The 26058-nt window shown below is 39.8% G+C and overlaps 2 protein-coding genes across 5 annotated transcripts in view; one reads left to right on the forward strand and one right to left on the reverse strand.

Annotated features, from left to right (window-relative positions):
• Window positions 1-3967: 3967 nt before the first annotated feature.
• dctn2 (dynactin 2 (p50)) lies at window positions 3968-15746 on the reverse strand. Its single transcript, XM_088309555.1, has 14 exons — window positions 15455-15746; window positions 15115-15183; window positions 11046-11142; window positions 10874-10935; window positions 10437-10535; window positions 10181-10341; window positions 9879-10032; window positions 9063-9128; window positions 8860-8898; window positions 8660-8737; window positions 7833-7904; window positions 7654-7756; window positions 4821-4912; window positions 3968-4567 (listed from the first exon to the last, which is right to left on the reverse strand). The coding sequence occupies exons 1-14, from the start codon at window positions 15488-15490 to the stop codon at window positions 4481-4483; spliced, it is 1215 nt and encodes a 404-aa protein (XP_088165681.1). The 5' UTR covers window positions 15491-15746; the 3' UTR covers window positions 3968-4480.
• A 1789-nt stretch (window positions 15747-17535) lies between these two features.
• The window catches only part of kif5ab (kinesin family member 5A, b), an 83311-nt gene continuing 74788 nt past the window's right edge, over window positions 17536-26058 (forward strand). For all 4 annotated transcript variants that reach the window (XM_088309644.1, XM_088309642.1, XM_088309643.1 and 1 more), the window contains exon 1: window positions 17536-17985. In XM_088309644.1, the coding sequence (XP_088165770.1) occupies window positions 17857-17985 (129 nt within the window). In that variant the 5' untranslated portion in view covers window positions 17536-17856. The remainder of the gene's footprint in view (window positions 17986-26058) is intronic.

Below are 26058 nucleotides of genomic sequence, written 5' to 3' on the forward strand. Positions count from 1 at the left end.
AATTCAACACCCACAGATTTACCTAATAACAGATTTTTTTAAATATATATTTGGGGGGAAAATTATTCATCCTTTGATTCTTCATCCTTCTTTTCATCATTCTTTCCCACTTTTCCCTCCTCACTTCCTTCTTTTCCTCAATTCTGTCTTTCTTCTTTCTTTCCTTCTTCCCTTAAAAGATTGATCCAAGTGCTTGGGGGGTGTACCCTTCTTTCCCTTCATCCTATATTATTTTCTTCTTCTCATCCTCCCTTTGCCCTTCATACTTGCTTAATTTCCTTCCACCCTTTGTACATTACTTCCTCCTTTAGTATTTCCTTCTTGTCATTCTTTCCTACCTTTCCTCATTCCTTGTTTACTTGTTTCCTTCTTTCTTTGCTCGCCTCCCTTGCTTCCAACCTTTCTTCCTTCCTTCCTGCCATCCTCCCTAGATTTGTTTCTATTAGCCTTTCCTTCCTTCATTCTTTCATTCAATTATCCTTCCGTCTTTACCTCTTTCCTGCCTTTAGTCTTTTGTTCATTCCTTCCTCCCCCCTCCTTTAAATTAACTTGAAATTTTTTGAGCGGCACCTACTCCCCCACCCCAAATTGTATTATTACATTATAGCATACTATTAATTCCTCAAGTTGTTTGTTTATTCTGTGGTAAACAAACCCAAAAGGATTTCAGTTGGAGACTTGCAATTGTCCCAGGGCTGTAAAAATTATGATGCAACAATCAGACAAATGTTTATTGTTGTGTAGCATTTGTGGGTTAAATGATTTGATAACTGCTTATTTGGTTTTAGAACACGAGTAAATGATGTGGCGGTTCACGGGCCGTAGGTTGATCACCTATGCTAGCAGGGCTATTAACAATCATAATTTGCCTGTTTAGTTATGTGATTATCAACGCGATTACACAAATGATCCCTTTGATCGCATGGTTATTTATAGCAACTGGATGAATAAACATCCACGGATAATAGTCGCGTTACATCATACACGCGTGCCAAAGAGTTTAAGTAACTTATCCGACATTTATGGTGACAAAGCGTCACGTAAACAAGACGTTCACACCCCATAACCCGGTGCGCGCCAGTCAAATCCAAAGCCGTGCGCGTTCACATAGCCGCGGCGGCGCGCGCGCGCGGCCCCCTCATAGCAACAGCGGCGAGCAGCGAATCGCGAGCTCAAACACTTGTCTCCAGGACCGGCTTACAGCACCGGCAACGCGTCACGGCTCGGGTGGCTGTTGCTGAGTAGTTCGGCACACTTGGACCGCCACAACCCCAACACCCCCCCACCACCCTCCACCCTAACCTCCACACCCAAGCTCCCTCCACCTCCACCCGGCTGTCTGTTGACTTTGTCAGGAAAAGCTCTTTTCATTAGCGAGACCTTGTTTACAACTGAGCTTGCATCATTTCCATTTGTTTAACAGTCACACGCGATGTTTACTTCATTCATTATTAAATCTCCGTGTGACATCCAAGTCAAAAGGACACTTGATTAAGTACCACTATGTGATCCGATAGAGAAAACACAACTAAAATATTGTATTAGGACAGTTTGGTCGTAATTCATTTCATTTTACAACAGCTTTGTGACTGAATTTTACCGCGAGCTGTTTGGAATATTATAAGTTAAACACAATTGAGCAAATGAATGAATTCATTTTAAAACCTTGTTTTGAGTTGTCACATTCCAAGAGTAAAACTGAGTTGGTCGCTCGCGCTGTATAATAAAAAAATAACAATCTCTTGGAACCTCCGAAGTTGAATGCGTCAAAGTGTCTTTAAACCTTATGTTTTACGTAATCTAGGGTTTCAAAATGCCACACAAGTGTAGAAATAATGTTGGTCCTGTACAATTAAGCAAATGAAAGACCATTGTGGAACTTCAAACGTTGAACACAATTGAGTGAATGAATAAGTTCAAAAGCAAACGAAAACTCAGTCCTTATGTTTTAAGTAATATTGCATCATAATAAACTGCCACAAGGTGTTGTTAAGCCAAACCAATGAAATTAAATATTTCCTGTGAAAACTCTGAAGTAACACAGTTGTGTAAATAAATCTGTTACAGGGTCAAACTCTTTATAAAACCGTATGTGCAAAGTTGTAACATTGAAGCATGCCTTCTAAGTGCAAACACTCGTCAAGTGATGTACAATAGAACCAATAACAATGTTAATTACATCATGTGGAACCTCAGAAGTTGAACGCTGTCATGTCAATGAATCCATTCCAGGATCAAACTGTTGTAAAATCTTATTTTAAGAATTGTTTTAATAACCCATTTACAGTTCAGGAATTAGTGTGAGTCAGCATTTAATAAAACATCAAATAAAGTGAGACACTCCTGTGCAACCTAAGAAGTTGAACACTATCAACTCTGAGGTAAAACTGTCATCAAACATATGTTTACATACCCCACAAAAAAAAAACAGTATTGTAACATTCTAGAAATGACACAAGTGTAAAAATAAGTTTGATACTGTAAAATAAAACAAAAGTAAAAGACATCCAATTGGATACCCAAAGTTAAGATGTGTTGAACTGAGAAGCCCGAGGATTTCCTGCATTGCAGCAAGTTCCATTTCCTGTTTCCAGCCGAGCACCACACTGCCTCGGTCAAGACTTACGCCACACCCAGTCACTCACCCCCCTAAACACACACTCGGGCATGCACACACACGGCAGCTGTCGGAAAGCATCCTGGCTCAGAGGCGAGACGGAGTGATACAGCTGCTAATGTGGTGATAGAATGAACCCCAAAGTCTAACATGGCCTCATAAAGTGAACGTCTGAAGTCTTTGTTTCATTTTGAGTGCTTTCTGTTGCATGTTGGAAAGCAAGAACATGAAAAATGGCTTTATCTGGTGTAGGAAAAAGACCAGATCAGGCCATTTTCAAATGTTTTTGTAAAATTAAGTATTGTAACCCATGATTTACAACTTAACTGTTTTTGGGGGGTTCAATTTTAGGGCCACTGCTTTTGTCTTTGCGCGTGTTGCCCTGAGGATCCATCTTGAGAACGCATGGGATTTCCATTGCTATGCTGATGAAAGTTTGATTGATTTGCCACTGAAGAACAATAACAATTTATTTTCAAAAAGTTTTTTTTAGCATAATTTTCCAATCATATATTTAATGCGGATTCTAATAAAAAAAAAATTAAATATTTTTTCCCATGTGGATTTATTTATTCTTTTGCAAATATATTTTCTTTTCTGTGGATTAAAAAAAAACATCTCTTTGAATGTGATTCCCACCAAATATTGTAATGTCGTTCTTCAAATTGTTTTTAATTTTGTTTCTCTGAACGTGGATATTTTACATTTCTTTACAATGTAGATTCCTTTATTTAAACTTAATATATATATATGTATATATATATATATATATATGTCATTTTAATTGTTTTTATGAATCAGGCATGTGCAAGGCTTTGGTATGCATTGGAGATTTTACGGTTGTCAAAATTCAAGCAAAACAGCTTGAATTTTGCTTGCTTTTCAACACGACAGCTACATGGTGATTCGGAAATCGTGTCAAGATTGCACCAACATTGGTTATAAAAAAGTAGTCTTGAGAACAATTTAGCATTGGAATTGTCCAATACTTAGGCAGACTCATAAACCAGATTTATTCATCATCATTCCCCCTCTCTGACTTTACAGTAACAATGTTGTGTTGTGTGATCTAATTGAGTGCAGATGGTCTGGCAGCCCGTTAGATGAGGACACAAACGATACTGCACGCTGTATGTACAGTGAGGACACGCCCTTGTTTCTCTACTGCAGCAGTGAAATACCCCGAAGGTCCGACTTCCTTTATTAAACATGCTTCAAACAAAAAAGTTGAGTTGGGCTGGTTTTCCTCCAGATATATGCATTAGGTCCTTTACTAAGTGCTATGCTGCCACCTATGGGTTGTCAAGGAGTATAACAGTTGTTGGAAGAACGCTAAATACAAAAATCAAGTTGAGTTCATCTGTTTTATTGATCAGATTTTATGACCACAATACAGTTGAATTATAGGCAATGACAAAGCAAATTGAAATTGTGTGTGGTGTCTATCCCCCGGTCATAATATAAATACAAGTGACCCACTGAGCACAAGCAAACAAATAAGGTAATGTAGGTATATTTAAACATTTTTCCTTCGGAGGCCACACCAAGTTTTATTTATTTTTTTATATACATCTCTAATGTATCTTTCCAATGCTGTGAACCACTTAATTGCACATGTATACAGTGCAAATCCAGTCTCATCTTGGATCTTGAATTCTATTAATAATTAAAATAAAAACAGTTCAATTAGCGTGAGGAAATTTGGTCTTGTTTTCAATCTTTCCCGACATTCCGCTTAAGAGAAGAAGGCAAAGGTGGAGGAAGAGAGCAGTTCTAAGTAGGAAGAAGAGACGGCGGGTAGGAGTGCGGGTCAAAAGAGTCAATGTGGAACTCTCATTTGTCCATGTTTATTTTTATCCAATTTTATTTGGACACCTTTTTCATCCTCTGGTCAAGTGTGGCAAAGTTCTCCTCGATGGCCACCAGGTTTTCCTTCATCGTCTGCTGGACCTGATGTGAGCAAACGAGAAAGAGGATGGATTTGAGGCGAGGAAGAGCAACTTTTTTTTAGATCTGACACAGAAGCTAAATGTAAAATTCTGACTTTACAAATGAGGCTAATGCCTGGCGTTAAATTGACACTGTCAGAGAGTATATTTTAATTACTGGGTGACTGGATATGGATTGGGCAGTCACCATCACAAAAGGTTCGGCTGTCCTCCAATGGGGTGGTGCGGGGCTGTGTGTGTCTGATGTTCCTTACCTGTGTCAGCAGGCTGTTGTTGTCCTTCAGAGAGTTGTTGATCATCTGCTGAGTGGTGTCCAGATGTGTGAGCAGTTGGCCAAATTGCATAGCTGTGACACATACAAAAACAAAAATGTTCATGGAAAATCTTCCTGAAAGGAAACGTATTACAGCACATTGACCTTTGAATGGTATGCATACAATGGTGCCTTGAGATAACAGTTTAATAATTCATCCCGTGACCTTACTCGAACCTCAAATCATATTTCCCCATGAATAATGTTACAGCCTCCGCTGAAAAACTACTTAATATAAACAGAGTAATGGCATAATTAAATATAAACTATGACGCCGTTTGGGCATCATGATTTCATGCTGGAATCCAATTTAGTGTGCTGCTCATTTACGGCCTTTGCCAGCACTGTAAAATGCAGTCATGCAGACACAAATGAATAAACTCCTACTACTACTCAGCATGACACTGTAATAATATTAGTCTTTTATTAAACCAATATGTGCATCTGAGTATGAATTAAACAACCAAGTAAATCTTTTGTCAGCTGCTATTTGTGAAAACGTGCCTGTGAGTGAACCGATCTGAGCTAATGTACACATATATCGACCCCATACAGTATCCTCCTCTTGTCCATGAAAAGATCAGCAAGCAACTAAACGGTCAAAACTACTCACATCCCCCATGGCTGCAATACCCCTGCTATCATGTCATATGCAAAAGGTAAGCAGAGCTGTATTGAGACTTGTCGGATGCGCAAATTAGCGACACCTTCTGATATGCGGCACAGACTTGCTATTTTGATGTTAAAATGGTGTTTGTGGGGAAAATTAGTGTTTGCCCATGTGCCACATACGAAATGTAGTGCAGGGCCCACCAACTCGGGTCTTTCAAGGGCTCCTATCCTGGATGTTATTAATTGCACTCTAACATACTTGATTCATATGCAAGCTTCACAGAAGCGTGACAACAATCCTGATCGTTCCAATCAGGTGTGTTGGAGGAGGGAAACCCCTAAAACAAGCAGGATAGGGGCCCTCAAGGACCGGAGAGAATGACCCTTGATGTCGTGTATAAAGTGCTGCCTCAGAGTGAAAAATATATCGTTTTTATGGGTGGTCCCCCCTCCTCCGATTTTTGGCCTCTGCTGCCCTAGGTACAAGCTGCTTTCGTTGTTGCAACGTAATCTGTACTCGCCAATGGCCCGGTAGTATATGGGCTCGGGAAAGCAGTCGCTCATTTGCATGACACATGGCCTGCCTCTCAAAACAGGCTGATTCCAGCAAGAAAAGCTGGTGTTAAAGATGTGCTCTCAAAGTCCTTACTTTGTCACGTATATGTTTATGATGTAATACTTTGTCACATGCATGCTTATGATGTGTCGTCCCTTTCATCCTTTGTAGCCTCATAATAAAATCTTCACTTCTTCCACACTGTCAGACGAGACAGGTTGTGTGTAGTTATTCCTCTGTCAATACAGAAATTCTGGTTTGCTGATCCTGAAAGTAGTTGGACGCGATACTACTGCTGCGTAGTACCACTCTGCCAACAGCTAGTGTTTAAAGTGTTCTGTAATTCTTTGATCCTTGGCTTATTTGGAAAAAAATGTTATGAAGAGACCTGGGAACTGTTGGAAACGGTGAAAAAAAAAATCTAAATATATCTTAGTGTACAGTAAATGTCATCTTGACTGATGAAGTGAGAGCTCAAGGCTCATCTTAAAGGGTACCGTTAGTTGGCTGATCAAAAAGTACATGTGCGTTAATCAAGAAAAATTGCATCCAAACTCGTTTTGGTTACACTGGCAGTATTAAAGCAGGGATGCCCAAGTTCAGTCATATAGTCCCCTATTCAGCCTGTTTTAGAAGTTTCCCTCATCCAACACAACAGAGTCTGTTGTGATCATGGATCATTATCAGGAGTCTCATAGCCTGCTAAAGTCATTTGAGAGGAGGGAAACATCTAAAACAGGCTGGAAAGGGCCTCTTGAGGACCGGATCTGGCCACCTCTGTATGAAAGCTTGCTTACAATAGCTCGCGGGAGCCAACGGCCTTTGACACAATGGAAGCAAACACACGCAGACATATGTTCTAAAGGTTGATATTGTATTGTCATTCACGCGTATGCTCCACATGTTTTCAAAATTTTTTGAAGAATTTGAAACTTGGCAAAGAGCCGTGGACGATTTATGGAGTAGATAAATCACCATAAAAGTCCACTTCATTTACCATCGTAAAATTGGATGTTACACATCTCCGGCAAAAGTATTATTGGTAATCCATCAAATGGATAAGGGATCTGGTGGTTGTATGGCTAACGAACAGCGATCGTGTTTTTGAGGTATAAGTAAAAAAAAAATAAATAAATCTGGCGTATCACTCAATTTGTGACATCCCTTTCTACCATGGCGCCTGGCATTAAACTTAACCAGGGGGATTGCTAGTGCCCTGTTTTGCCAAATACAAGGCCAGACACAAAGATGGGAACACAAGATATTTATCAAACTTCACAATATTGCTTCGTTTCACCATTAAAACCTCAAAAAGGTACCCTATAAAAATCCATGAAAAAATGGCTTCTTTTACAATGAAATAATCAAACCTACTCCGACTTTGATGCATTTTAAAAAGATGTGACAATCATCATTCGCCCATTTTCAAGTGTTGCACTCCGTTTACATACAATGACGACATTTCTACGCGTTAGGAACCATCCTGCCCCCGCAACCGAAATACACCCCCCTTTAGTGAGCTCCCATGAGTACTATGGTTCCCAGCAACACCACGCTAGCGCGTTAGCAATATTGCAAGCATTGTTGAGTCTCGTGAGTTCATCACCTTGCTCATGCAGCTCCTTGACCGTGACCAGCCTCTGGACCACCTCAGGCACGGAGGACGACATGGCCTCCCACTTCTGCACCGTGTCATACAGCTGCGACAGCTGCAAACACAGTGAATCTTAAACAACAAAACCTTGAAATACATGCCAGTAAACTTAAAGTGAAGCAAGTGTTAACCTTGTTTTGTGTGTCGGCGTCCTCGATGGCCGTTTTGTGTTTGGCGATCTCGTTCATCTTTCCGAGTACGCTCTAAAATGGAGGAATCCATTGTGCACATGTTAGATAATTGCATATGATGACAATTGTGATTTCTTATGTTTCGGTGAGTATGCTTTTATGTAGTCATCTCTCAACTATTCGTGGAGCTTTTTTAGAGCTTCATTTAGACAAAAGTCGCACTTTGTCAAAATCGTGTGGCACATATAGGCAATTATAAACCTTTATTGGTGGTGTCAATTATTATTACTTTATTTTTCATGTTAGTATATAAAAATCCTTACACATGAAATAAATCATATTGCTCAGGAATAGTCTATAAGAATGTCCAACCTTTATTTAGGATTGAGTGGAATTTTAAATGGGGTCAGATGTGCTGTTTGTCTTTTAATTTGTGTTCTAATTTCCCATAAATTTATATTACACCATATGGAAAGTGCTGTGTTGCAGCTCCAGCTGTTGTGAAATGCACTATATAAACAAAGTTGTATTGTATTGATCGCCATTTAACGTGAGTTAACTAGTTATTTCAGAATGTAACCACATCCCTGGTTATGAGGGTGTGTAGACTTTTGCAACCAATTAATTTTCGTTGATTGTTTGCTTCCCCTCTCGAATTATGACATAAATAATATTTAACTTGGTGTTTATATCACAACAACCTGGCATTTGAACACGGTATAAATTTGTTTCCAAAATGATCTGTTTTACCTTCTATTCTTGATTTTCGTCATGTCTGAATGATCTGACCACAATGTTTGCACACCTCCATCAAGTGTGAACTATACCTGCAGCCTGGCCTCCACTTGATCCAAAGTAGCAGAGTCCAGTGCACTGACCCTGGCCTGGAGGAGTTCCAAGGTATCCTGAACAAAAAAAAGGGCCCAGTTAATAAGGAATTGTGACAGGAAATGATGTCATCTCTGAAGTGTGATCTCGTTCTTTGGTTATAGATTGTGATGACGACACAATTAAGTGGACGACTCACTGTGAGACTGACTCCTTGCATGCCAGCGCTCAGCGGACCCTATAGTGGAAACGCCAAGGATAAAAGCTGGTTAAAGAGAGTCAAATAAATCAGGGTGGGAGGTTATGGTTCCATAGCAACGGGAGCATGAATACACTGTATGTGAGTGTGTGTGTGAGCGAGTGAGGGAAAAGGAAGCAGTCGAAACAAATTAGTGCCAGTACCTTTTTGTCTGATGTGGAGCCAACAGCCATCTCTAGGTCTGCCAGACGCTTCTCCAATTCTGCCATCTACAGACAGAATGAGGTAGCGCAATTACATACACGTCTTCATTACTACAGTAGTTTGTAGTGGTTCAGCGTTCATGGCCCTGCCGGCACTGTAATCGTTTTTGTGGGTAATTTGCTTTAATTTACAAATGAAAAATCATTACCGAATTAAACAGTCAAACAGGGTGGAATGCTATAGTAGCATTTTTTTTTTAAATCCAGTATAGCACATTCGTTCAGTAGTATTTAACTTTAACTGACGATATATTTTCATTTAATCTTTTTCTATTTTGTTCACACATCTTCATTGAATCATTATTTCAGTATTGTATCTTCCAATATTTTGGTGCAGTGTTAAAACTATCATGTACAGTGGCTTACAATGTCATAAAAGTGCATTCTTGAAATAAAACCTACCTGGGCTTACTACGCTACTGTACTTTAATGATGGTCATGATGGTAGTATTTGAATTATTTGGGATGGTAACTGGTCTAAAACGTTAGAGAACTGCTGCTGTAAACAAATGATTAAAACGTAGCACAAAGTCAATAGGTACATAAAAATAGTGAACATCAAACGAGACTTGCTGGATTTTTATTGTCTTGGGCTCTGACTGGTTGTTGGGAACATCACCTCCACCATCATCATCAATGTGCAATTTTACATTATCAACTGTTTATCGACCCATACAAAAAAAAAAAAAAAAAACCCGAAGAGGTCTTCTGTCGCCGTGAAGAGCAATTCAAATGTATTATTTTATTTTTTTTTACCTTGGCAGAGTCATTGAACTTCTCCTGTTCTGGTCTGCTGTGCAGCTCATAGAGGACTACCCCGTCCGGGCCCTTGGCCGACACCGGCACCTTACTGTCTCCTGCCGAGCAGCTGCGACCGCCTTTGGCCGCCTCTAGCTGTGTGAGCAGGCGCCTGAGGAAGGAGACGCAGCCAACCGATGCTAATGCAGTAGTAAAAATATCCACAGCAACTATATGTATGAAAACTAATTCGAGGCCATGAGCACAGCAAGCCCCAAAAAATAAAAAGACCAGCAGGGTGAACATGTGGAGCGGCTCACCTGGCCAACGCGCCATCCGGATCCGCCAGGTTGATGTGCGCCTGCGGGCCCAGCAGCGAATCGAGATGAGCGGAAACCAGATGCTGCTTGAGCTGGGCCGCCTGCTGGGCGAGGACCACCGGGGTCAGGCGCTCCTCTGCGTTGCTTTCCTTTGTGACGGCCTGGCAACACAATCAAGGTGCAACATTGGAGCCGTGTCACGCCAATAAGTGGCTGCAATTCAAGAACATTGGTCTGTGTGCGTGTGAAAGGCTACCTGGATGGCATCCACTTCCTGACAGAGCTCTTGGATCTCGTTTACCAGGCGCTGGTATTTCTGCTGGGGCGTTTCCTTGACGCCGCAGCCCTCTCCCAGCTGCACCACAACAAGGCAAGAACACAGATTATGGTTGCAAAGGGATTTCCATGAAAAGTTAAGATTCAGGTTAAGGCATCATATTAAAAAAAATAGACATTTTGGTTTGTGGTAAGCAGGCATACAATGCAGCTCTTCTCCCTTGACCAGAAATCATCTGTCCATGTTATCAGGATAACACTGAAAAGTATTTTCCTCGACTAGATTTAAGTTCCATGTTAAAAGCCAACCTCTAAATTGGTAAAATCCTGGTTTACTCCTGTTTGAGGCATTGCTCCTCTGCGATGGAATGCCTTCCGAACAAAATCATAGGCGTGTACCGAACAGACGATACTCACAATTTCAAATTCTCCAGACTCATAGCCCACTCTTCTGCTTTTACTGATTCTGTCTGAGAAGTCTGTGCAAATGAAAGCAAGGAGAGCATGGAAAATAGTCAAAACAAAGTCTAAAACAAAATATGGAGCAGTTGCTGGACTTTCTTGGTCCACTAATAAGGTAGAAGCTGACCGAGTCCTTTAGTGTTGACGTGCTTGTCCTTGAATTTGTCGTAAGCAGCGTTGGGGTTGACCACGATTCTCTCCACACTGTCGCTGCATAATTCCTCCTGTTATTGGGGGAACAAAAGTCAGTTGTATATGTATTTGGGGTCCTCAGTTTACCAGGGTCCAGACTAGAGTTGCAACGGTTAAAATTAATCAATGATCAAATTAATCAACACTTATTTTGGATAATTATTTGTATACCCTTTTTTTATTTTAAATTGTCCAAATCCTCACATTTTAAGCTTCAACAATAAATACTCTCCAAGTCTTGTAGCCCTCCATAATATCTGACTGTTCATCTTTGTTTTGAATCAAAATAACATTTGATTTTACTGTGTAAAAGTTTTTTTAATCAAAAATTAAAATAATCATTTGTGTTTTACTGCACACCTAAAAAAAACATTTTGAGGCAATGAAAACCATGCAATGAACTGGTTTGTGAAGCTCACTTGTCGACTAGATTGTTTTATATTTATGGAATGCAATGATAGCTTCTGCATTTGTGTGTCTGCGTGATGGACAGGACGCTGCATTCTTGCATACGTTTAGATTTGGGTTACATTTCCAAAGTAGGAATGAACATTGTAACCTTTGTAAACCAAGGACCCCCTGTATTTATGATAGCATAAAAAATGAAAACTGACAGTTAAACTTGATCACCACCACCCAACAAAATCCCTTTAGACAGATTTCTTTTGAAATTAAAATGATTGTCATGGATGAATCATAAATGAATAACAAAATTAAAACGATGCAGATTAGTTTGAGGCAGGATTTCCTTGGTGATTTCAGTAGAATTAAAATGCTGTGTCGCACTAAAACTCATCTTCGATATGTTGAACTCATTATGAAGTCATGGAACACAAAGTACACTACGAAATGTGAATGGAAGAAAGAACCAATAATTTAGACTGGTTAATAATTATGTTGATGAACTGAAGACTGGATTACGACACCACCGACTGACGAGACAATATCAAACGAGGCGACACTCAGAAGGTTAACGGATGTAGGGAGGGTGGAAGCGGGATGGTGACAAGGAGGGTTAGTCAGGCTCTTACCAGCTCCTTGGGTTTCCAAAGAGAGTTAGAAAGAGCATAAAACGGTTGCGGGGTGGGAGAGAGAGACAACACGCATTAATGTGGTTATCACACACTCAGACAAACACACACACACACTCAGACCAGGATCAGCTGACTGGGATCAGGGAAAGACGATCAGAAAGAAAGCAGTGATTGCTTCAGTGAGCACCCTGAAATCATCGAAGATGTCTCCAGTTCTTTCTCTCTTGTCCCAGTTGTGACAGTGTGAGGTGAGGGGAAGTGGACGGGGGTCCTCTTACAATCTACGCACTACAAATGCATGGTCATGGGTAACTGCAGCATACCCCACACAGGAAATCTTAAAGTTTTTCTAAGGCATTCTCATATACAAAAGTGGAGCACATTTATACAGTATGTGCATGGCGACTCTCAATGTCTAATTCCAACTTAACTGGGAATTCATTTGTGTCTATGTACATGTCAAGTGGCATATATTCCATATGGCTGTGTTAAAATATATACTGTATCAAAGTTTTGCTTGTGTTGAACTTGTTTCGGCAGATTCAATCGTTTATACATCACGAGTGTGTTTTGCTAAAGTCAAGCTCACAATGGCGGGTATATCCCATCTACGCGTTTACACATCCCTCGCCCAGGCACATATCATATTTAATGGATTTTCGTCACACTAAAATTGGCTCTAGGTATCATTGTGAGCGCAAGAGGTTGTTTGTCTTTGTGTGCACTACGATTGGCTGGCAACCAGTCCAGGGTTTACCCTGGCCACTGCTCATTGTCAGCTGGGATAGGGTCTAGTACACTCGGGACCCTCGTGAGGAAAATTGGCTCAGATAATCAATGGATGGATAATTTAAGAAGCATACACTATTTTTGTTCAAAGCTCAAATGTTATAAAAGCATACAATGTCTAAAATATGACCCGTGATGGGCCTTACATGTTGTTGTTCACCAAATGGAGTTTTAGAAAGTGTCCTTATCAGTCCGTAAGCTTTGTGGAATTACAGACCTCTCTATGCTAAGCCTTTCTACAGTGCATCCATCAAAAAAAGTATAAAGGGTGTCCTCGGTTTAAAACAGTCCAGACATGTATGGAACTGATTTGCAGCGGGAAAAAGCTCATGTCGTACTTTTTGGATAGTAATAATGACTTAACTCCATGAATGTATTTTAGGGCTAAGACTACTTTGCATTCCAAGATGCATACAAATCCGGTCTGAATTCTGTTGTAAACCAAGGAGGACCCTCTTTAGTATCACCACATATGGCAACTGAAACATTGTAAGACAGAATTTTAGACACAACCTCCTCAGAATTTGAAAAACATTGCCACATTTCTCTCAGCACCCCAACATAAGCGGTGTGTGAGAAAAGTTCCAGGAATATAGTCACAAAACGTGTTTCAAACCCAAACTGATTCCCCCCCCCCTCTTAAATGTGGGGCAGATCGGCACGATCCTGCGGCGTTTGCTTTAATCAGTGCTTTAGCAGAGGTGAAAGTTGTGGCGGGGCAACTCGTGCCTGCTGACAATACACTCACCATTTGTCAGTTCTGAAAGAATGCTTCTAGGAGTGTGTGAAGATGACATCGACTCTGAAGAGATTACTTTGAAAACTTGCCATTTTGTGACAACAGGTCTGCAACTTTTCTGACGCACCTTGTATATAGTTTGATAAAGCGTGAGGTGTCACATGCAATCAGGCTAATAAGATATGGTGCTATTAAGATGTGGAGCATTTGGAGGCCTTTAAACAGCCAAGTTAGGCAGAGCGAGGAGTGAGGTTAGCCATGAAGCAGCTGCTAGACAGCATGACAACTTAGAGAGGGGTGGGAAATAAAGTTTTGAGTACAAACGCTCCTTTCTTTGAACAGACAAAAAGGCAAGTCATCCTATCTTTCTGAAAAAATTTCAAAATAGAAAGATACATTAACAAAACAATTCAGCCCCTGTAATTAACAGTTTGAATCTCCTAATTCCCTTCAAGTCAACACAGGTAAAGTGGAAGTGTGATTATAAAAATCATGCAAGTAAAAGCACAGCATTGAAGCCCACTAGGAGTATAAAACACGGTCAATCTTACTTGCAAAATCTAGGGTCCGAGGAGAGGTGGGTTAGAGTCAAAACAACAAGGGCATTGGAAGGGGAAGACCGACATAGAAGGGAAAATGCCAATTAGGTGTAAACTCTTCAAATTGAGAGTCCAAACATTTGAAATCTGTCAAAATGCCCTTTTTAGAGTTTATAACCCCAAAACCATGCCAGTCGGAAACAACACAAAACGATGTAAATTCAACAAACCTTTCTAATTTCTAACCATCACAGATTCAAATAGGTGTAATGACTTCCTCAAATAGTGGCCGCCGCTCTAATAGGAGCCATGCTGCAATTAATTGCTGAGTGTTTTGTCTATGTGAGTCAATAAACGCTGCACCCAAACAACTTATTTGCCCACCATGTGTTCTAATCAATGTCACTATTGAGGAAGACATGGCATCGGTAAAGCTGAAATGGTAAAATGATGCCGTAAGTATGAGCTGTAAAGTATTATAACCCTGAATGACTGGTAGCCAGTCAGTAGCAGTAAACAGAGACAACCATTCACACTCACATTCAAACCTATGAACAATTCATAGGTATATATTCTGCTCAGAATTGTGGATTTGAGTGAGGCCACTATGTGAGGAAACACAATATTACAATATTTATGGTCATGGTAGAGGCTGTCCAATAAATATTAGTTCCAATAACTCCTTCCATAATGAAAAGTCCATTACATTGATTCTATCCCAATTTAAAATGCAAACACCTTTTTGGGGGGTGGGAGGAGGAGGGGGTAATGTATTTATCAGTTAGCGTTATAATAATAGATAAAAATAAAGGGCTTTCTGATTGTCGAATTTATGACGTAATGAGGTTGAAAACAGACTCACAATTGACTATTATAATTGTTATTTTAAAGCAAGCAACTTACGGACTCGAACTGAGCCTGGTCATCTTCTGGTAGGTCACCTGTCTCGTACACATCCGGCTCGTTAAAAGCCTATTGAAACAACAAAATGACAACAATTAAAACCAAAACACACGACAAGCCTGGCCAACGCCCCGGCTCATTTCAACACGATACAACTTTGTCTACTCCTTCCTCTATAATGCCTTTTAGATCACGACAATTGCAACATTTAAGATGTAAAATACTACATTCCTGCTATTTACATCTCTTTATAAGGCTAGTAAAACAGCGGAGTCAATGTTAGCAAAAGGGAGTCGTTTTAGCCGAAGCTAGGCTAATCTGCTAAGAAACAGACACTTACAATTCCCGGTAAATTGGCGTATTTGGGGTCAGCCATTGTGCGTGAAAGCAACTCGAGATACCAACACTACACCAAAGACGGCACAATGTGTGTTATTTGTCGATTAGCTGCCTCGTAATGTGACAAAAATGCAACCGTGGCAAGAGCCGAGCGAATAACGGGCGCTTCCTAGGCTAATGTTGTCGCAGGCGTCATCTGTCAGTTTTGTACGTTCGATTCCAACGACTTCGTCGCGCATTGGCGGTGTTGTTAAGGCGCCACTGTCCGCAAACGACAAAGTCGGCTCATCTTGGTAGGTAAATCAAACGCAAAGCATAGCGTCGTCTTTGCGCATGCGCAGTGTGTAGCCATGACCTGCACGAACGGATTTAGTTTTAAAAATCCCAAAACTTTTGGGCTAGTCTTTATCAAAAGTGCAATTCAACGTTTTTTGTGTTTTGCCCTATCATTAAAATAACCAACGTTACTTTCTTTCTCACATATAAGAGTTGTAACAAAAGTAGCCACGAGGTGGTGCCAAAGATCAAAACACTCAAACCAACCAGTCGAACTGGTTGCCAGATTTGTCGCTCCGCCCCCTTCTGTTTGGTTCATTATAACTGTACTTCATTATAACGCCACGAGTGGTGCGCCTGCACTTGTACGTAATAATATGTACTATAAGAGCTTTATTAAGCATTCTGCGCAAACATGTTAGATACTCCTTCAAATTTAACTATCATGTTTGATATTATTTTGGAGTTTTATATATTTTAAATTGTGGCCATAAATTATTTATCCAGCTAAAAGTAGATTAACTGAATATTTAAAGAAATAATGCACAGTTGATTAGAATTCAAACCCTAAAATAATCAGTTTTTAATTCAAGAACATTCCATTCTTATAGTCAAGGTCAATCAAAATCATTACTTTCACAATACAGCAAGCAAACAACTTGGCTGAGAAATAATGACACCATCCGCAGTCATGGTTTTATGAAAGAAAAAAACCCCCAACAAAACACATATACCAAACTCGCACACACTCTCATAACCCAAGGAGGAACAAACCTACGGAAAAGAGAAGAGTCTTTATGTGATTGAGCTTTTTACATATGATTTGATGGAATGAGCAATTCACCCAAAATTCAAAATGCCTTTGACCGTCTGTAACATTTGATCACTCTGATTGTCTGTTTGCAAGCAAATCAGTTCATAAGATACAATACAATTCAATACAACTTTATTTATATAGCGCATTTCACAACAGCTGGAGCTGTAACAAATCACTTTCCATATGGTGTAATATAAATTAGCAGACAATTAGAACACAAACTAAAACACATAAACACATATACAATAGATACCAGACGAAGAGCAGAACAGCGACTGTCTCATGCTGAGTTGAGTTGAAAGCTGAAGAATAAAAATGTGTCTTCAAACAAGTTTTAAAAGTTGTCAGAGAGAGGGCTTGCCTAACATTCAATGGGAGTTCATTCCAGAGAGAAGGCCGGGCAACAGAAAAGACGCGACCCCCTAAGACTGTACTCAGCACCTCCAGCAGCATTTGGTCCGCAGACCTGAGGCTGCGGGCAGGTGCGTGGGAGTGGATACAAATAGACAATGAGAATACACAAAAGCAAAGCGACTGCTTTTTACTTAATTTTTTGTTCCTGCTTAATTATGATTCTGATTGGTCATTGTTGTGGGTATGTGTGGATTACGCCCCCCCCCACAAACACACACACATATTAATAACGCATACAACATGAATAACCACAAAGCAAAACTAAACGTTATTGTCTTTGCAAAAGTAGATTTTTTTAACGCTTTTTTTTAATGCATTCTGTCCGAATGAGGGTATTTTAGGACTTGACCTGGCAACCCACTTTGGGCCGAATAAATGCATTTCTTTATGATTTTCAATGGGGAACTTTTAGATCAAATAACCTGTTACAATGGCAGTATTGGTGGTTATAGAAGGGGGGGCAAATGGTGTCTAGTGATGCTGATGAGAGGATGTCGGATGCCCCGCCTACTCATAGAGAAAGTGGCAGAGAGAGAGAGAGAGAGCAAGCGAGTGAGAACGAGAGATGAGGAAAGAGATGCGAGCATGCTGCTTTTGCAGACGCTGTCGACCAGACCAGTTCAGAGTGTTCTACCCCAGCGCAACTCTCGGCCATCTGTTCACCACCAAATTGAGCCTTGGGGTTGTTCTCGTTCTTTTTTTCTTAAAACCCCTCTTCTTTTTCTCTTCCATGCTTTTGAATGTCAATTAAACCCTCTTGCAAATGCACTGCCTTGCGTGTGCATAAGCCAGCATCCACTTGGGAACAGGTTGCAGGAAGATTCTTTTATTGGGTTTTTCCAATTTTGGGGGCGACTGTACTTTTTTCTTTTCTTTTTTTCTTTTTTTAAACAACAATGGCTGACAATAATGCAGAATGCAATATTAAGGTGCTGTGTCGGTTTCGTCCACTCAACCGGTCAGAAATCCTGCGTGGAGATAAGTTCATCCCAGTGTTCCAAGGCGAAGAGGCTGTCCTTCTTGGGGTAAGTTACTAACATGAATATGATTTTTTTTTTTTTTCATAAAATAGGCCTCATTGAAATGTCGATTAATGCTAATGAATACTGCAGGCATCTTAAAAGCTTCTGAAGGAGGAGTGGATCAATATTCCAATCTATAAACTATTAATAAATGGCAATGTCATTTTTTCGAACATTTTTTGCTCCGACCTTAAATGTCATGCTTCTAAAATGCACTTTAAAAGCTTCTTGTGTCAGAATTGATCTGGGTAAGGGCACACTGCTACAAAGCTTGATTGTAAATTATGAGCTGCTGCCAGTCTAAGGGGAGTCCTGATTATACATGTGGGTCCTTTCTGTTGGAGCAGTGCTCCCCCCCTCACCCCCCCTTTTTTTACGGTTGTCGATTATGCATGCTGATTTGGAGCAGCAGATGGAAAAGCCACAAGAAGCTGCGCATATGTTCAATTACATGTTGATGTGCACAGTATACCTGAGGTTGATGGGAATGAGGATTGCCCATGTGACAATGCTGCAGCAGGTGGAGGATTTAAGGGGAGTTTAAATGCAAATGTGGTCATTGTTTGAATGGGAGATCTAAATCCACACCCATCTGGTGCGAGGATAGTGTGGAAGTGATAGTGGAGACTGCAGAAAATTGCTGTTGGCGTCCTCACGTACACCGTCAGCCATAATTCTAGGAATTAACATGCATCCACCTGTTTTCTACCCAACTCATTAGGATAGCAGGTGAGCTAGTGTGTAAATGAGGTGAATTTTGGGGAGAGTAGCGGGGTACACCTCCGGTTGTCAATCACTGGGCACATCCGTCTATTTTCTATACCACCTGTCCTCATTAAGGTCACGTTTGGAAAATCACAGTTGAGTTTTTGGCGAGAAAAGCAGGGTCAACCATGGACCAGTCACTGGTCAATCACAGGGTACATCCATCCATCCATTTTCCATAGCGCTTGTCCTCGGGGTCGCGGGTGAGCTACAGCTGTCCCAATTAACTTTTGGCAAGAGAAGCGGGATACAGCCTGCAGCTCATCTGTCACTCACTCACATCACACATTCATGCATCAATTTTTGTACCACTTGTCCCCAATTGGATGGACTGGAAACTATCCCAGCAGACTTGTCGCTTGCAAATGGCAGGAAACATACGGAAAAAAATCACGCTCACGATCACAAATGGGTAATTTAAAGTCTTTAGTGAACCAAACGTGTATGTTTTGAGAAAATAACTTGGTGGCACACGTACCATCCACTAACTCGTTCTGCAGTTCCATCAACTGTGAAATAATGATGCTAATTTTTTCCATTATTTTTCTTAGCACTGATTGACTTTTGCTTTTTCTTTGGATTATTACACTCTTTATGACACAAAAGAATATACGACTAGCATTTACCATCGACACGTCCATGTCCTTGAGAATTTTATTGTTTTTCACGTTTTACTACTATCGTGGTTACACTTACTTTTATATGCTCATTTTTACCCTTGAGTACCAGTAAAAATGTTAATCTGCTGGGGGAATAACCTTCGCATTCCGCATTATGTTTAAGAGACATGTAAAAAAGTGATACAGCCATTCATTTGCAGTCTGGATGAGGAGGTGTCTAAAAAAAAAAGTGACACGACTTGTTGATAAATTGGCAATGCTGATGGATGGATATAACGTACCTTTTATTAAGACCCCAGCAACTGTTTTAAATTGTTAAAAAAAAGCACAAGAGATCTGGTTAAATCTTAATTCTAACAGTCATTAATTTATTTTTGTTTTACCATTATTTAATAAACAGCACTTAAAGTAGTGCCTGTCAAGTTAATAATGGATTTATGATGGCGACAGTTTGACCCTGCAACACATGATTTCCATTTCCTTTTGTTATTATAAAAACTGTTTTATAATCTCAGGCTCAGCTGTATTATTTATTAGAATTCAGAGCCAAATGACTTGTGAATGGCAAAGCAGCCTGCTACAGATTTTTACTTTCCTCTCCATTCTAACAAAAGTAATCACAAAAGCATTTCTAATGTTGATCTTTTTGCACTAGTAATTAGTAATACGGGGGCAAGTTGAGTGTGAGATGTGCTTAGTTGTGCAAAAAAATCAGCAGTAAATATTCCCGTTCTGTAGCCTCACAGAGAAAATTTTCATGCAGCTGCCATCAGATTAGCTCAAATTTAAAAAATGTCAGGCAGGGACATGCTTATGCTATGAATTAATTCAGATTACAAGACACATTTTTGGTCCACTTGGCGGTTAAAGAGGTTGAAAGGACAGTGATATGAGCTGTTGATGGCAGACTCGGAGGAGATGTGAAGAGTCTTGTTATTGTGCTCAGTATGGATAGAAGAACATTTCAGGGGAGGGAGTGTGGGGACGGAGCTTTGGAGAACATGAGGAAGAGGTGATGCTTGACTGATATGGGACGTAACATTGCAGTTATTCAGTGACATACTCACAGCATCATATTTTATTTGTGTGTGTGTGTGTGTGTGTGTTATATACAGTGCAGCTAAATAAGGCAACCCCACTATGGATGAAAATTCAGCCCCGAAGCTAGTTTCAGTTAGAAATGTGAACTTTGTGACACTTGTCTATCATGACTCATGAGTAGACACAGAAACACACTCAAGAATATCAACTCAAGTATCAAAAACCGATGCCTTAAAAGTCATCCATTTTGGTTTGAACCAGCCATTTTCAGGTTATCCTGGACATTTCCAGGGGCCCTTCACAACTAAATTTATCCAAGAGATTTGATCCGATTGCTACCAAATCTTAATTACATATACTAAACAGGTGACCAACACTAAATGAAGAGGAATTTGAGTCTTGGTCATTGGGTGTGGATAGGAATTGTAAAATTTGGATGGTAATACACAAACCTCTTGAATGTTTGGAAATGTAGCCCCTGAACCAAGATTCACTTCGCAACAAGTATTTTTTTGTAGGTTTGTCTATCGTGAGCAGACCCAAAATACTCAAGAAGCTATGACACAAAGGCCCACAGGGCCCTAAAAGCATATTTTCATTACACATATGACTATTTGGTGACAGAACCTAGGCCGGAATTAAGACCATGCAGCTAAACGCGGGTCTATATTGTGTCACGGGCAAATTTGGGTTCTAAATTGGACAGTGATTTTAAATTGGACCTGTAAATTGGGGTTGTTGTTAAATCCCCCTATTTTCTGTTTGTCTCGGGCAGCTGTTGAAAGGTTCTTCAATTCTCAGCTTGATCTTTTCTTTAGTAAAGGGACTAACCGTGACATGACCTATTCATATGTCTCACACGTGGCCTCAAAACCCTTTACAGCGAGTCGCACTCAAATACAATCATCAGACCTCACTTCCAGCATGGCCTGGTCTTTCATATTTCCTCCAGAAAAATCTGCTAGACAACAGCAGTGACACTATCCCATGTACTATACACACAGCAAGATCAGTGATGAAAAGACACTGAAATGCCATCTGAGATGTTTGGTTCCCTTCTAACCTTTTGGTATAGTTGTAATATTCAATATGAATTGACCTTCACCAGCCATGACATTTATTACGGCACATACATTACTCTGCCCATGGTGGCACAAGTTTGCTGTGATGAGAGGTGTTCATAATATAGACACTAAATGAACTATATTTTATAACAAAAATAAAAAAAAAACTGACGATAAGATTTGAAAGAAAAGATGACATTTAATACTAGCAAAATTATTGGAACATGACTCAAGGTAGACTAGCTGTATGTCTGTCAGTCTGTCTGTCAATCTAGCAAAAAAAGGTAGCTGCTATATGTTTAGAAGTTTACTTATTGCCACTCCCAGTTGCAAATTTACTGTCAAACTAAACATAAATCAAAGAGATATACATGTCGATGGCCAAAATGCAAGTCCTCCTATCTGCATGGAGGATTTGCATTTTTGCTTTCAATATGTGTTTAAGACAACTACATAACTACAGATAAGTCAGTTTAGCTTAATGCTAACAAACAATAAAAAAATAACCCTGAAAGCTATTGGATATTCCAACACAAAAGGTGGAGCAAAATATGTAGACCAATGGAAGGAGGTGATCTCTGCTGGCCTAACATATCAGGAAATCTTGATCATATTCATGACTAGTTTATTTCAAATTTTTTTTTCATAGTTTGTGCCTTATTTTTTAAGTGCTTTTTTAATGGTCCTGCACGTAATTACAACGATGAAACTGGCCATTTGTTAGGGCGTACCTGTGTGACAGAAAAGGAGTGAATGTCCTTCTATTATTAGTGTTGGTCCCCGTGCATGGCAGCCGTTCTAAAAGCCGTACTCGGCCAACATTGCCCTCAGGCTCAGCTTTTTGTTTTTTCTGCGCTCCGCTGTGTAGCGACACAGCTGTCAGCACTATTTCACTGTCTGCAATGAAGCGCGATCACACGTGGGACCTTCTTCTAATATGCTGGTAAAAAGGGTAGTGGGTAGGGGGCGAGGGGAGATGGGTGCTCTGCTTCAAACTGAATAAATATTACTAGTCGCCTCTAGATACTAAGTAACCCCCCCTTTCCCCTTTCTGGTGTTGATTTATCACTATCGCATGTTCGCTGCCATGTGAGAGACTACACACTCTGAAAATGGATCGCATGCATCACACCTGCAGCAATACATGACGGCAAGATTTAGGACTGCGATGAGTGTTTTTCCCCGGCAGACTTTTAACTGTCGCTATATCTCAGCATCCTCTGGAGTCTTTTTGGTGCGAAATGAAGTGATTTGATGGTTCGTTTGTCTGCCAATTGTCGTGGACCCTCGTGATTTAATTCTTGAGATGTGCTGGAGTTGAGTGGAACTGAAGTGGCATCATTTTTTTCTCCGCAGTTCATAAGATGAAGAAAGTCTTGGCCAACGCTTAACCTTCTGCTGTGGTATGACTCTGGTGGTGCTCTTAAAATATAGGTCACTGGCTGTGTGGAAGTCATTGGCGACTGCTGCGGACCATTACGTTCTCAATTTAATGGCTTATTTTTAATGCCCCTGAGGACCTCCTGTGCCTCTTAAAAATGATTGTCCCATAAAATCACATTCTCAGGTACATTGAAAAAAACACGTGTGATGAATTGACTCAATTTTATTTAATCAGGTGATTGCATTTTTTTTTAAAGTAGACTGTACAACTACTCACCAATATATCTGAATTTTTATTCATATATACATTTTCTAATCTGGATCCAGATTTTATTACGGGAAACCACTTGATGAAATAAAATCGAGTAAATTTAGCAACATTTTTTAATGTACTGTATGTTTTGTTCTAAAAATTGTGTTTTCAAGAAAAAAAGTAAAAAAAGAACAAAACCTTTTTAATCGCATTATTTCCATCCGCACAAATGTGTTAGCAATATCTGCTCTTTCATATTTTATTACGTTAGTTGGAGGCTATCTCACCTCACTTGGCGGGAGAAGCAGGGTCCACTCTTGACAAGTCACCAGTCAATTACAGAGAACATTTCCATTTTTTTTCCTCCTTATCTCATTAGGGTGCCAGCAGAGCTAGAGCCCATCAGGGCACATCCAGCTATCCATTTTCGATATCACTTATTCTCATTTGGACCGCAGGTGAGCTTCAGCCTATCTCATTTGGCTTTTGATGAGAGAAGTAGGTTCCACCGTGGACTAGTAGCCCATTGATTACTAAATATGCTGTATAGATCCATCCATTTTATAGATCATTGACGGTCAATCCCAGGGCACATCCATCCATCCATCCATCCATATAATGTACCGTACACATCCAGTAAGACTCAAAAATAAGAAATAAAAACTACAAACATGCTCTAAAAATAAATTAAAATGAACTGAATTGAAAAAAACAAAAGCCAAAACGAAATAAAAAAGAACTATAATGAAAAATCCCAAATTATTCGATCAATAACATACAGTTTCATTCAGTTGACACCAACAAAAGGTTTTCTATTTGTGTTTGGCTGCATGCGCCACATTCAACGGCTTTGTAATGAAGTGAGGGACATTACAATCCATGCGTCTATTGTGTCGGGAGCTTACTTTTTTCTTCATACTCTACGCCCCCTCTTTTGCAAGTGGCAGCCGCTCGTCTCATTGCAACCACCGAGCGCCGCCTCAGATTGGGAGGGTAACAGAAGGTGGACTCAACATTGGCCCCACAGTAAAGGGTTGTAAACTATGTTGTTATTCCTCATCCTTGGGTTATTTTGGTGAAATATTACCGCACCTGGGAACCGTCTTAAGATATTATGAAAAAAGGCCTCCTTTAGCAAAATCGCACGGTCAACGACTGGAATGGGATGCACAATACATGAAACGTGTTTTCTCCGCTTTTTCCACACCTCACGACCCCCATGCCGATTTCCACACGATAAATCCTCTCTCTCCACAGAATAGTGCCGGTCTGAGCAGCAACCTAATTAAACAATTGAGGGTTGACCATTAACATTATTGCCTTGTCAATTTCCCAGAGAGTTTTCAATGCGAGAATGTGAAGTGATTGCGAGGTGCTTCTGAATTGTTTGCCCTGAATTTGCATCCTCTCAAGCGTGGTAACTGGACCACTATAAATGTGCACACAAGAGAGCTATTGATCCACTATTTTCTGCACACTATTTACAACTGTATGAATTACCTCTCCTTGGCTGCCGGTCCCCTGCATGCTTACAAGTCTTAAAAGTTTGTATGTTCACTAATGGCGTTAATTGACCGAGCTCAACATGGCATTGGATTTGCACTAGCTGGTGAAGGTCAGTTTGTTCTGGTATGGTTCAGAGCTTTAAAATAAAAGTTGTGATTCTGTTTCACAACTGAAGATGGGTTGCATACCATTTTTGCATATAGCTGAGTAATGTTGCCTTGAGGAATTGCGTCACAGCACAGATACAGTGTAGCTGACTGTTGTGTTTTTTTTTTTTTTTTTCAGCAAACCCATTTTGGCTTTGATATTACTGTGGGTCCTCATCTTACAATAGTGTTCCTGTTCTGTCTCTATGCAACAACATAACCTCAATTTGTAAGTGAGGACATGCAAGTTTAGAACTAATCATATGTCTTAAAGGCGAAGTTTGAAATTCCACCCCCAAGGGCACAACAAATTATTGAAATCTTTGATTACCTCACCAAATTCAGCCATTGCTTGCACATGCAATAAAATTAATAGTGAACAAACAAAAAAATAAAGGAGGTAAAAAAAAACACGATTTTATGGACCAAAAGGCACACAACAAACAACTGTACATTATGAAACATAAAAGTAATAAATGGAAATGATTTGAATGTTTAACCATCAAACAATAAGGTTTCACAGATAAAAATGTCAATATGAAAAAAAAGGGAGCTGCTAATCAGTATGGGTTTCTCTCTAACCCAAATGTGTATGTATAGTGGTACTAAGGTGGTCATAGATAAAACAGAAACAAACCAAAAAACAAAAACTAAAATGAGTGTTTTCACGATAACGAACTGAAAATACATCTTAGATATATAGGAAAGTAACTGAAATATTATTACAGTATAACAAACATTTTCTTTGTTTTCATCTTTTTCAGTCAATTTGAAACAAAATACTTTCTGTGTTGATTTTATTTCTATTATTGTTTGTATTACTGTACTGCCTATAGAAGAAAGAAGGTCAAACAATCATTTGGAAATTGTAGTTTATTTTACTTTATTACATAATGCTTACATAACATACAAACTGATCTAAACAGTAAATTAATTAGAACTAACTGAATTTGAAAAAACAAAAGTCAAAAACAATTACATTGTACAATGTGAAATTCAAAACACGCTTTAGTCTATCACTGTATTAGCGTAGATTAGTGATAAAGTCATAATTACTGTGAAGTAAATATTTATGATTATATGAAAACGTTACTAGATCATAAAAAAAAAAAATCAAAAGAAAGACGTACTGAGGCATGTTTAGCTCCAACCTCCACGTACAACAATATGGATTGCTTATTACAACGCAAATATATTTACTACCCCCACGCCAGTTGATTTCCTACCCCTCACATCCGGCCAATGCTCTTGCCTTGCGGTCTCTGCAAACCAAGAGCAGAATGGCAAATGGAATGTCC

The sequence above is a fragment of the Idiotropiscis lumnitzeri genome, chromosome 11, assembly GCF_059441095.1.
Source record: "Idiotropiscis lumnitzeri isolate Australia: NSW breed Sydney's pygmy pipehorse chromosome 11, RoL_Ilum_1.0, whole genome shotgun sequence".
NCBI classification, from domain to species: domain Eukaryota; kingdom Metazoa; phylum Chordata; class Actinopteri; order Syngnathiformes; family Syngnathidae; genus Idiotropiscis; species Idiotropiscis lumnitzeri.